At 47.2% G+C, this 13,806-nt stretch overlaps 1 protein-coding gene across 1 annotated transcript; it reads left to right on the forward strand.

Annotated features, from left to right (window-relative positions):
* Nucleotides 1-12,103: 12,103 nt before the first annotated feature.
* LOC140720214 (zinc finger protein RFP-like) lies at nt 12,104-13,636 on the forward strand. The gene is made up of 2 exons (XM_073035101.1): nt 12,104-12,815; nt 13,514-13,636. The coding sequence occupies exons 1-2, from the start codon at nt 12,405-12,407 to the stop codon at nt 13,634-13,636; spliced, it is 534 nt and encodes a 177-aa protein (XP_072891202.1). The 5' UTR covers nt 12,104-12,404.
* The last annotated feature ends 170 nt before the right edge of the window (nt 13,637-13,806 follow it).

Here is a 13,806-nt window from a genome sequence, read left to right on the forward strand (position 1 = left end):
AAACACGGGCTTTCAGTGTCTGAGTCGGTGCGGAAGCCGTGAGTGGCCAGTCCACAAGACAAGACAGCAGATCCCTTCGGCAATCAAACCGATCCTCATCAGGCCTGTCCCTCTGTGTCCAATTCCCCTCTCAGTGCGAACTCAATCGCCACTGCCACTCCTTCAATGGGGCGACTGAGTCGTGCAGACGGTGTGAAACCACCTCATTTGCCTCGGGACCATTTCCATTCCACCCATCCTGATGTTTTTACATCGTGGTTTATTTCTGATTTTAAAAATTGTCATTTCTGTGTACTGATGTCTGTTTGTTATCCTGACCAGTTCTGCCTGAAGTTGTTTGGCCTGATTGTTTCTTGGTGAAATTTGATAATGGCTTCTCCCTGGGTTTGGATCTGAACAGGAACCGTCCATGCTCCCAGTCCAGGCTCACCTGAGAATGACTGTACTGGCACTGACAGGGCCCAGTCCCTGACCTCCCAGACTGCACAGTCGGGTAAACCCCGTTACAACTGGTACCAGGACCTCCCTGAATAAAGGACGAGCCCTTGTCTGACATCTACTGGCTCTGAGATATCTCTGCCCACCCGTACAAGGACAACACTGCCCCCCCCCAAGTGCCGACACCTACCGTCAGTGTGTCCATCACCAGGGGCACACATCATGTTCTCTGGTGGCACCAAACCAGCCCGAAGACCCCGGTCTCCAGTTGGCAGCAGCTCATTTGAGGGACCCGCCATTTGGGCTCCACCCCATTCGCGGGCAGAAGTTTTGTGGGTGGGTGAAGCTCATTTCACACTCCAGTGACCCTCTGAGTGAAGAGGTATCCCCTCATGTGCCCCATAAGCTCCCCACCTTTCACCCGTAACCCCCTGTCAAGTATCTCTCTGCTGAGACTCTCAGAACACAATCCCAACACTGAGTGTTTCTTCATCAAGCAGCTTTATTCTTTATTACCTGCAGGGGGTAAGTTCACCTCCATTCTCACCAGGGATGGGGGGGGGGGAGGTACTTCAAACACAGCGTTTACAAAATATTCCTTCTGTACATAAGAACGAGACGAGGTTACTGTTTCCAGCGAGCTCCATGTTCCCGATACATTAGTTGTTGCTGCCATCTCTGGTTGAGTCGTCTCCCCTACTTCCTCATTTCTGCACAACGTTCAGTGTTTGCAGTCACGAGTTCCTTTAGTAAGCACATTTCTTGTCGTTTCCTCCGGCGACTTTAGTCACCTACATATATTGCATTTACTAGCTCAGCACTCCGGGGTTTGTACAGCTCCATTTTGTCTCATCAGATACTCACAATAAAATGCAAAGTTCAGTACATATTTCCCATTCCCTCCTCTCTTCTCTCCTCATTTCTCCATGACAACAGACATCCAATATCATCAGGACTTACGAAGTGAATGATGTGTTTAAGGCGATAATGCTTCAGATCTCAGGGCTTTCTTTCCCCTTTTACCCCGTCCATTCCCCATGAGGACCCGGAATCCTGATATCCCCTCCTTTTCTGGAACACGACTGAGCACAAAAATCGTAATCATATTGTTGGTATTATTATTGCTCCAATGGTTATTCCATCATGTAAACCAGTATCCCACCATCCTCCCAGAGTCCCAAATGGCCACCAGCTTCCTGAGGGGTTATCATTGTGGAACTGTACAATGTAAACCAGTATCCCACCATCCTCCCAGAGTCCCAAATGGCCACGGAATTCCTGAGGGGTTATCATTGTGGAACTGTACAATGTAAACCAGTATCCCACCATCCTCCCAGAGTCTCAAATGGCCACCGGCTTCCTGACGGGTTATCATTGTGGAAATGTACAATGTAAACCAGTATCCCACCATCCTCCCAGAGTTCCAAATGGCCACCGGCTTCCTGAGGGGTTATCATTGTGGAACTGTACAATGTAAACCAGTATCCCACCACCCTCCCAGAGTCCCAAATGGCCACCGGCTTCCTGAGGGGTTATCATTGTGGAAATGTACAATGTAAACCAGTATCCCACCATCCTCCCAGAGTTCCAAATGGCCACCTGTTTCCTGAGGTGTTATCATTGTGGAACTGTACAATGTAAACCACTATCCCACCATCCTCCCAGAGTCCCAAATGGCCACGGGATTCCTGAGGGGGTTATCATTGTGGAACTGTACAATGTAAACCAGTATCCCACCATCCTCCCAGAGTCCCAAATGGCCACGGAATTCCTGAGGGGTTATCATTGTGGAACTGTACAATGTAAACCAGTATCCCACCATCCTCCTAGAGTCCCAAATGGCCACGGGATTCCTGAGGGGTTATCATTGTGGAACTGTACAATGTCAACCAGTATCCCACCATCCTCCCAGAGTCCCAAATGGCCACCGGCTTCCTGAGGGGTTATCACTGTGGAACTGTACAATGTAAACCAGTATCCCACCATCCTCCCAGAGTCCCAAATGGCCACGGGATTCCTGAGGGGTTTTCATTGTGGAACTGTACAATGTAAACCAGTATCCCACCATCCTCCCAGAGTCCCAAATGGCCACGGGATTCCTGAGGGGTTATCATTGTGGAACTGTTCAATGTAAACCAGTATCCCACCATCCTCCCAGAGACCCAAATGGCCACCAGCTTCTTAAGGGATAATAATGGTGGAACTGCTCCCCCCCCTTTTCTGATTCTATCTGCTGCCTCTCAAATATTATCCATCAGGTGAGTTATATTTTCAGATTTGTCTGGTACGTTGCTGCAACATTCTTGTCCAATTAAAGCATGCGTACCCCACTTTTTAGGTGATCTAAAGTCTAGGGCCATTTGGATCTGCAGAGGTACATTTTGAACTGCCAGTAACTCTGCCAATATTTCAGAAGTTGCCTGTTGTGCCTCATCAAGGAAGTCAGCCTTGCTGTTTGGCAGTTTCCCAAGGGCGAAGTCATGTTACTCAATTCCGAGTCACTTTTCCCATCCCATATTGGTGTGGATCTTTCAGATACATAAAGTGTACAAGAGAGGTGAGAGTGGATATCGGACAGCTGGAAAAAGATGCTGGAGAGGCAGTGACGGGAGACAAAGAAATGGCAGACAAACTGAATAAGTATGTTGTGTCTGTCTTCACTGAGGAAGACACCAGCATAATGGTGGAACTTCCAGGTGTCAGGAGTCAGAAGTTTGCAAAGTTACCAGAACCAGAGTGAAGGTTCTTGAGAACCTGAAAGTTCAAGTTAGATAAGTCACGTGACCCAGATGGTGTACACCCCAGCGTTCTGAAAGAGGTGGCTAAAAAGATTGTGGACCCATTAGTAAGGAACATTCACGAATCACAAGATTCTGGAATGGTTCAGCAAGAATGGAAAATTGCAAATGTCACTCCACTCTTCAAGAAGGGAGAGAGGCAGAAGAAAGGAAACTATAGGCCAGTTAATCTGTCCTCAGTGATTGGAAAGATGTTACAGATGATTATTAATGATGAGGTCTGCGAGTACCGTGTCACAAGATAAAATAGGCCATAGTCAGCATGGTTTCCTGAAGGGAAAATCTTGCCTGACAAACCTGTTGAAATTATTTTAAGAAATAATAAGCAGGACAGACAAAGTAGAATCGATTGATGTTGTTCCCCTGGATTTTGAGAGGGCTTCTGACATGATGCCACACATGAAGCTGCTTCAACAACCCACGAGCCCATGGTATTACCGGAAAGATTCCAGTATGGACAAAGCCGTGGCTGATTGAGAGGAAGCAAAGAGTGGGTATAAAGGGAGCCTCTTGACGAGTGGGTTCCACAGTCGTCTGTGTTGGGACTGATACTCTTTATGTTAAATGTCAGTGATGTGCATGATGAAATTGATTACCTTGCTGCAATGTTTTCAGACAATTTGAAGATGGTTGACGGTCAGGTCGTTTGAGGAAATAGAGAGGCTATGGAAGGTCTTCAACAGATGTGGAGAATTGACAAAGAAGTAGGAGATCGAATATAGTGCCAGCAGAGGGTATCAGCATGCACTTTGGCAGAAGAAATGAAAGGGCTGACTATTTTCTAAATAGTCCCTAAAGGTCAATTTGCAGATTGAGTCTGTGGTGAAGAAGGCAAATGTAATGTCAGCAATCATTTCAAGAGGAATAGAATATAAACGCAGGGATGTAATGTTGAAAATTTTGTAAGCACTGGTGAGGCCTCACTGGGAGTACTGTGAGTAGTTTTGGAGCCCTTATCTTAGAAAAAGATGTGCTGAAACTGGAGAGTATCCAAAAGAGGTTCATGTAAATGATTCCCAAATTCAATATGTTGTCATATGAAGAGTATTTGATGGCTCTGGGTCTGTATTGAGTGGAATTCAAAAGAATGAGAGGAGACCTAATTGAAATATATCAAATGGTGAAAGGATTAATAGAGTGGATACGGAGAGGATGTTTCCTATTTTGGGAGAGTCTAAGACCAAAGGACACAGCCTCAGAATAGAGAGGTGTCTTTAGAATGGAGATGAGGAGGGATTTCTTTAGCCAGAGAGTAATGAATCTATGGACTCTATGGACAGTGAATCATTGGCAGCTGTGGAGGCCAAATCTTCATGTACATTTAAGGCAAAGGTTGATAGTTTCTTGATTGGTCAGGGCATGATGGGCTACCAGGAGAATGCAGGGGATTGGGGCCAAGAGGAAAATTGGATCAGCTAAAATGAAATGGCGGAGCAGACTCGATGGGCCAAATGGCCTAATTCTGCTCCTATATCTTATGGTCTTATGGCAACCTCTCATTTAACGTCAGCAAGAGCCAGGAGCTGATTATTGACTTCAGGAGGAGGAAACAGGAGATCTGTGAGCCAGTCCTCATCAGAGATCAAAGGCGGAGAGGGTCAGCAACCTTAAATTCCTCAATGTCATCACTTTCCAGGATCTGTCTTGAGCCCAGCATGGAAGCGCAATTACGAAGAAAGCACAGCAACATCTCCATTTCCTTAGAAGCCTGCAAAGATTCAGCATGACATCTAAAACCTTGACAAACTTCTATAGATGTGTGTGGAGAATATGTTCAGTGGTTACATCATGGCCTGGTATGGAAACACCAAAGCCCTTGAAAGGAAAATCCTACAGAAAGTAGTGGATATGGCCCAGTACATCACGGGTAAAACCCTCCCCACCACTGCGCACATTTCTCTGGTGCGCTGTCATAGGAAAGCTACATCTATCATCAAGGAGCCCACCAAGTGGCACATGATCTCTTCTCACTGATGCCATCAGGAAGAAAGAGCAGGAGTCTCAGGACCCACACCACCAGGTTCAGGAACTGTTATCACCCTTCAAACATCAAGTTCTTCAAACAGAGGGGATAATCTTACTCAAATTCAATTGCCCCATCACTGAGCTGTTCCGATAACCCATGGACACATTCACGGATTCTTCATCTCCTGTTCATGATAATTATCTCTTACTTATTGTTTTCTATTTAATACTTGCACATATTTACAAAGTCTGTTGTCTTTTGCTCATTGTATTTTATCTACGATGTTGGGTTCGGGCTTTCATTGATTCAATCATGATTCTTGGATTTACAGAGTTTGTCCAAAAAAAACAATCTCAGGATTGAACATGATGACATGCGTGTACTTCGAGAATAAATTTACTTGGTATATTTTGAATTCTACAATTAAATCTGTAGATACTCTCTCAAACACACATGCGATTTGTAATTTCTAAAGGTTCAGCATTTACTGGCTAAGTTATTTGGCTCTGATCAGAATGACCGTCCCATCACTATGACCCCTCTTCTGAGGTACCCCAGCTACAGGAAAGATTCCTGAATCAAACTGGGATCACTGTTTCAAGCGTGCACGCACACACACAGACACACAGCTGTGATAAAGTGCTTTGAGGGTTTGGTCATGTATAGAATCAACTGCCTGTGCATGGACCTGGACCCACTGCAATTTGCCGATTGCTGCAATATGCCTACAGCAGATGCAATCTCACTGGCTCTCCACTCAGCATTAGATCACCTGGACAATAGCAATATACAAGTCAGGCTGCTGATTACAGCTCAGCATTCAACACAATCAGACCCTCAATTGTAATCAACAAGCTCCAAAACCTGGGCCTCTGTACCTCCTTCTGCAACTGGATCCTCACCAGGAGACCACAGTCTGTGTGGATCAGAAATAACATCTCCTCCTTGCTGACAATTAACACTGGCACACCTCAACGATGGGTGCTCAGCTCACTGCTCTACTCTCTCTACACCACGTCTGTGTGTCTAGGCTCATCTATAAACTTGCCGATGACACAACTACTGTTGGTGGAATTTCAGACGGTGACGAGGAGGAGTACAGGAGTGAGATAGATCAGCAAGTTGAGTGGTGTCACAGCAACAACCTTGCCCTCAACTTCATTAAGACAAAGGAATTGATTGTGGATTCAGGAAGGGGAAGTCGAGGGAACACACACCAGTCCTCACCGTGGGATCAGAAGTGAAAAGGGTGAGCAGTTTCCATTTCCTGCCTGTCAACATCTCTGAGGATCTACCCTGGGCCCAACATATTGATGCAGTTGCAGTGAAGGCACAACATCGGCTACATTTCATTCGGAGATTGAGGGGAATCGGTCTGTCACTGAAGACACTTGCAAATTTCTACAGATGTACTGTGGAGAGCATTCTAACTGGTTGCATCACTGCCTGGTGTGGAGAGGCCACTGCACAGGATCGGAAAATGCTGCAGAAAGTTGTAAACTCAGCCAGCTCCTTCATGGGCACTGGACACCACAGCATCCAGGACACATTCAAAAGATGATGCCACAAAAAGGTGGCATCCATCATTAAGGACCCCCATCACCCAGGGCATGCCTTCGTCTCATTGCTACCATCAAGGAGGATGTACAGGACCCTGGAGTTCACTGGTTCAGGAACAGCTTCTTCCCCACCATCAGATTTCTGAATGGACAATGAACCCATGAACACCCCCTCAGGATTTTCCCTCTCGTTTTGCACTATATTTCAAATTTAATTTTATAAATACTTATTGTAATTTATACTATGCATTACCGTCACAAAACAACAAATTTCACCACATATGCCGGTGATATTAAACCTGATTTTGATACACAAACACACACAGCTGGGCTCAGACATACAACACTCCCACATTCCTCCCTTTGTGACACCCTGCTTGCTCCGTGGCCCCCGGTATGAAGCTCAAACTGTTGCAACACCCGTCCTTTAAATTCATGGCTGAGGCTGTGTTGTGTCTGTGCACTGTTTGAGTTCTATACTAAATGAAGAGCATTGAATGGGAAGGAAGGTTTGAATACAAGAATAAAGATCTCCTCTGAAGGTATATGGGGTCCTGGTGAGAGCGTACATGGAACACTGTGCACAGGTCTGGTCTCCCTCCCAGAGTCAGCCTGCGGGATGAAGGGATGAAGAGAGGTGATTTGGTGTCCTCAGAGAGATTATACTGACTGGGCCTGTCTCAAAATTAGAGAAATAACAAGTGGTCTGACTGAGACAGACACAGTCTCACAGGGTATTGACAGGGTGGGGGCAGCAATGACGTGTTTCCTCACTGGGTGTTGAATAAGGGGTCACAGACTCAGAATCCGATGTCAGCTGACAGGCCTCAGATGAGGAGTGCGGAGAACCTTTGGATTTGTTCCCCACAAGTTTTCTAAATTCACAAGGAATATTGAAGGGCTGAGCGAAGATGGGAACGTTGCAGGAAAGTGACGCTGAGGTCAAAGATCAGCCATGTTCTGAGTGAGGGGCAGAACAGCGCAACGGTCCGAATGGCAGCGCCCGCTCCTGTTTCCTATTTTCCAAAGCACGAACTTACCTTTGCGCCTTGTTCTCCCTTGGCCTTCAGCCTGTCCGATTGCACCGGAGATCCATCAGCAGCGGCTGCGGGTCAGATCCGGGCTCCCAGCATCAGGAGACAGGTCTGGGAGGTAACTCCAGACAACAGGCCCCGATCCTCGGCGGGGAAAGGCCGGGCACCCTCCGTGCTGCTGAAACATCTCACGGAATCTCTGCCACGGAAAGGATTCACCCGGCCGGTGTTGCAACCTTTACCCGAAGTGTAGCTCCCAATCTCCGGCCTCTCCCCCGGTCCACTCGCTCTCAGCTCCAAACCTCGGACCGCGCCGAACATTCAGCATCCCGCCCACTGGCACTCCTCAGCCAATAGGAGAAAGATTCTCCCAACGGTACCGCTGATTGGCTGTGAGTGTGTCCGAGGGCGGGCTGCTAACGGGAGCTGGAGATGTCAGTCACAGTTTGTTCTCGGAATCGAAGGAATTTCCCGAAACTCAAACTTCAAAGTAAATTTTATTATCAGAGTACGGATAACTCACCACATACATACAACACCGAGAAGCATTTTGCTGCAGACACAGAGAAGATCTACAGAACAGTAACTTTAACTGGATCAATGAAAGATCAGCCAGAGTGCGGACGACAACAAATTGTGCAAATGCAAACATAAATAAATAGCAACAAATAACAGGAACATGAAATAACCGCAGGGGCTGCCGACGGATCTCCGGAGCTCTCACCGCTCCCCTGTGCATTCTGACAGGCTGAAGACCAGGGCAGAACAAGGCGCAAAGGTAAACTCGTGGTTTAGAAAATAATAAACAGGAGGTGGTATGGCTATTCGGCCCCTTGAGCCTGCTCTGCCCTTCACTCGGAAAATAAGACTATAAGACCATAAGACATAGGGGCAGAATTAGGCCATCTGGCCCATCGAGTCTGCTCCGCCGTTCAATCATGGCTGATCCTTTTTTTCCCTCCTCACTCGCAGTTCCTGGCCTTCTCCCCGTAACCTTTGATGTCATGTCCACTCAAGAACCTATCAATCTCTGCCTTAAATACACCCAACGACCCGGCTTCCATAGCTGCATATGGCAACGAATTCCACAAATTCACCACGCTTTATCTAAAGACATTTCTCCGATTCTCTGTTTTGAAAGGGCGCCCCTTTATCCTGAGGCTGTGCCCTCTTGTCCTAGACTCTCGCACCATGGGAGACATCCTTGCCACATCTTCTCTGTCTACCTGTTAATATTCAAAATTTTTCAGTCAGATTCCCCTCACCCTTTTGAATACAATCGAATACAGACCCAGAGCCATCAAACGTCCCTTTCATTCCTGGAATCATCCTTGTGAAATTCATCCGAACCCTCTCTATGTCTGACCTATGACCTCAACACCACTTCCCTGCAATGTCCCCTTCAGAGCTGAGCCCCAGAATATGTCTATTGAATGTAGAAACCCTGTGGAGGAAATTCCAAAGATTCGCTGCACTGGTGAGGAAATTTCTCCTCATCTCAGTCCATAAGACAAGACATAAGACAAAGGAGCTGAAGTCGGCCATTCGGCCCATCGAGTCTGCTCCGCCATTTTATCATGAACTGATCCAATCTCCCCTTTGGTCCCATTCCCCAGCCCTCTCACCATAACCTTTGATGTCCTGGCTACTCAGATGCCCATCAATCTCTGCCTCAAATACACCCAATGACTTGGCCTCCACTGCCGCCCGTGGCAACAAATTCCACAAAGATTCACCAACCTCTGGCTACAAAGAAAAATTCTTTGCATCTCTGATCTGAATGGGTGCCCTTCAATCTTCAAGTCATGTCCTCTCGTACTAGACTCCCCCACCATGGGAAACAACTTTGCCACATCCACTCTGTCCATGCTTTCAACATTCGAAATGATTCCGTGAGGTCCCCCCTCATTCTTCTAATCTCCAAGGAGTACAGTCCAAGAGCGGTCAAATTCTCATTCCCGGAATCATTCTAGTGAATCTTCTCTGAACCCTCTCCAATGTCAGAACATACTTTCTTAAATAAGGAGCCCAAAACAACACAGTATTCCAAGTGAGGTCTTACCAGTGTCTTACAGAGCCTCAACATCACATCCCTGCTCCTATACTCTATTCCTCTAGAAATGAATGCCAACATTGCATTCACCTTCTTCACCACCGACTCAACCTGGAGGTTAACCTTAAGGATATCCTGCAGGAGCACTCCCAAATCCCGTTGCATTTCAGAACTTTGAATTCTCTCTCCATTTAAATAATAGTCAGCCCGTTTATTTCTTCAACCAAAGTGCATTATTTTATACTTTCCGACATTGTAATTCATTTGCAACTTCTTTCCCCTTTCTCCCAATCTATCCAAGTCTCTCTGCGGACTCTCTGTTTCCTCAGCACTACCGTTCCCTCCACTTATGTTTGTATCATCAGCAAACTTTGCCACATAGCCATCTATTCCATAATCTAAATCGTTGATATACAACGTAAAAAGATGTGGCTCCAACACGGACCACTGTGGAACACCACAGCCAACCAGAATGGAATCCCTTTATTCCCACTCTCTGTTTCCTGCCAATCAACCACTGCTCTATCCACATATGTAACTTTCCCGTAATTCCATGGGCTCTTATCTTGTTAAGCAGCCTCATATGCGGCACCTTGTCAAAGGCCTTCTGAAAATCCAAATACACAACATCCACTGCATCTCCCTTGTCTCGCCTACTTGTAATTTCCTCAAATGATTGCACTAGGTTTGTCAGGCAGGATTTTCCTTTAAGGAAACCATGCTGAGTTTTGCCTATCTTGTCATATGCCTCCAGATACTCCGTAACCTCATCCTTGACAATCGACTCCAACAACTTCCCAAACACCGATGTCAACCTAACAAGTCTATGATTTTCTTTTTGCTTCCTTGCCCCCTTCTTAAATAGCAGAGTGACATTTGCAATCTTCCAGACCTCCGGAACCATACCAGAATCTATCGACTTTTGAAAGATCATTGCTAATGCCTCCGCGATCTCCACAGCTACTTCCATCAAAACACAAGGGTGCATTCCATCTGGTCCTGGAGATTTATCTACCTTTAGACTATTCAGCTTCCTGAGTACTTTTTCTGTCGTACTTGTGACTGCGCACACTTCTCTTCCCTGACACCCTTGAGTGTCCGGTATACTGCTGATATCTTCCTCAGTGAGAACTGATGCAAATACTCGTTCAGCTCCACAGCCATCTCCTTATCTCCCATTACAATTTCTCCAGCATCATCTTCTATCAGTAGATGTCCCTTTTACTTCTCTAATTCTGAGACAGGCCCAATGCGATCAGTCTCAGTCAAACCGCCTCCGATTTCACTCATTTTGTTACGATGATTGGTTCTGGGAGCATCTCAATGGACGGTAAGTGAGTGTAGTCATCCTGTGTTGTTCCCGAGCCTGATGGTTGAGGGGTAGTAACTGTTCCTGAACCTGGTGCTGCGAGTCCAGAGGCTCTTGTACCTTCTACCTGATTGCAGCAGCGAGAAAAGAGCCTGGCCTGGGTGGTGAGCATCTCTAATGATGGATGCTGCTCTACTCCGACAGCGTTTCATGTCGATGTGCTCAGTGGTTGGGAGGGATCCACCCGGGATGTACCGGGCCGAATCCAACACCTTGTGTCGGTTCATCAGGAGGGCGATGAAATACTTTGATCATCGTGCCAAACCTTACCTGGGGAGAGGGAAATTGCTAATGCCTCCGCAATCTCCACAGCTACTTCCTTCAGAACACGAGGGTGCATTCCATCTGGTCCGGGAGAATTATCTACCCTTAGACTGAGGGAAATGGCAATCGAGATTTCGAGTTGAGACAGTCCAGCTGAAGGATCTCGACCTGAAAGTCGATTTTACATTTCTCTCCACAGATGCTGCCTGATTCGCTCCGTCCCTCGAGTTTGTTACTCGAGATTCCAGCATGTGCAGTCACTTGTGCCTCTCTTTTCAGAACTTGTCCCCTTCAGTCCTGCCTCAGACTGAACCAGGCTCTTCTCTCCGGCTTCATTTCTGTTCTGCTTCTTCTTTAGCCCATCACGCCTACCGGGACACAGGCTGCCAACAGCAGCTCGTCAGTGTCCCCTGTCCAGGGCGAAGGTTACCGGCCCTGTGGCTTCTCCTTTCACCACACGACTTCAATCGTGTTCCAGGGGAAGGTCCTTCCGATCCCAGGGATGAGGCCTTTGGAGGTTCATTTGACATTTCTGTGCACTGCCACTTTTCGGGACGAGGTTGCAAACCCCAGGCCCAACGCCGCTCCTTTCGGAGCCGGGCTCAGACAGTCCACGGCCGAATTTTCATTTCTGTTCTGATCTGTTTAATGTGTTGCTGATCCCACCCTGCGATGGAAATTACCACTATTACTTCCCATTGAACACATCCAGCAGCAGAATGTTCATTCCCTGAGACTGTTCCGACATGCTTAATCTGTTTCTGATCCCTCCCTGATATAGATACAATTCCTTCCCTCAGACAGCAACATAATGTTCACTCCCTGACACTGCAGCGCGCGTAGTGGACAATCGCGGTACTGCAGGGGATCAGCAGCTCCCCGAAAGTGAAAGCATTCTGAATCAGGAAGTGCTGGGAGTTAACATGGCTTCGAAAGGACAGGCCGAGAGCTTAACCGAGGAGGTAATTTGTTCCATCTGCCTGGATTTCTTCACCGATCCGGTATACCTGGAGTGTGGACACAACTTCTGTCGCTCTTGTATCACACGGTGTTGGGAAAGGGAGGAGAGAAACTCCTGCCCGGAATGTAGAGAGGTGTTTGCCGACCGCACCCTCAGGGCCAGTCGGGCCTTAGCAAATCTAACACAAAAAGTTCGGAATCTAAACCTGAATCGGGAAGGGAAGGAAAGTAAACGTCACTGCGAGGAACATGAGGAAGAACTGAAGCTGTTTTGCGAAACGGACAAGACACTGATCTGTGTGGTCTGTGCAGTGGCGGAGGAACACAGAGAGCACCGTTTCAGGCCGATTGAAGAAGCTGTTAACAACTACAAGGTAAAACTAACCCGAATTTGATACTCACCCCATCGTCCACTGTCCACGACACGGACCTCCATAAACAACACATCATCCCCCCACCGTTCGCCATCTCCAATGGGATTCTGCCACGAAGCACATCTTTCCCTCCAGAAGCCCACTCCCACGCTCCACCACTACAACTCTCCGCTCTCTATAGGGATAGCTCTCTACTTAACTCCCTTTTATCCACTCGCTCCTCCCCACTGATCTCCCTCCTGACACCGATACCTGCAAACGGGACAAGTGCTACACCTGACTCCTACCAACCCCGCCCTCGTCACGATTCATGGCCCCAAACAGCCCCAAATCACTCCGTTTCCTCCATGGCCGATTGTCCTCTCGTATTAGATTCCATTTTCTCCAGCTCTTTACCTTTTCCACCTGTCTCCTCTCAGCTTCTCACTTTATCACCCTCCCCCACGTTCCCCCTCACGTTGTCTCACCCGTCACTTGTCAGCTGGTTCTCGTCCCCAACCTTTTTATTCTGGTTTCTGTTCCATTCCTTCACAGTCCTAATGAAGGGTCTCATCCCGAAACACCGACTGTTTATTTCCCCTGAATAGATGCTGCCTGACTCACTGAGTTCCTCCGGCATTTTGTGTGATAATCGGGTTTGATCACCTGTTTCTTTTGATGCATCTTTGTTTCTATTTCCTTCACTCTCTGACTTCCAGGATCAGACAAAATCTTCCTTAGACTCTCTCACAAAAAAGAAATCAGACTTCCAGGAAAAGGAGCAGCAACAGAAAGAGAAGATTTCCGGAGTTCGGGTGAGGCTTCCTGAGCAGAATTTCTGATATTACTGTTGAGTTTTGCTCCTTTTAATGCAGAATAGTCGAGTATCCCAGCTCCAGTGACCTGGGTTCGATCCTGACCTCTGCTGCTGTCTCTGTGGAGTTTTCATGCTCTCCCTGTGCCCATGACAGTTTCATACACATTCCAAGAACCTGATGGATGAATGGTTAAT

Source organism: Hemitrygon akajei, unplaced genomic scaffold (genome assembly GCF_048418815.1).
Source record: "Hemitrygon akajei unplaced genomic scaffold, sHemAka1.3 Scf000038, whole genome shotgun sequence".
NCBI lineage: Eukaryota > Metazoa > Chordata > Chondrichthyes > Myliobatiformes > Dasyatidae > Hemitrygon > Hemitrygon akajei.

Excerpts from the sequence above, each read along its gene's own strand:
- LOC140720214 (XM_073035101.1), top strand. The coding sequence starts at position 12,405 with ATGGCTTCGAAAGGACAGGCCGAGAGCTTAACCGAGGAGGTAATTTGT. Across the intron at positions 12,816-13,513 it reads AAGCTGTTAACAACTACAAG|GATCAGACAAAATCTTCCTT; the intron begins GTAAAACTAACC and ends TCTGACTTCCAG.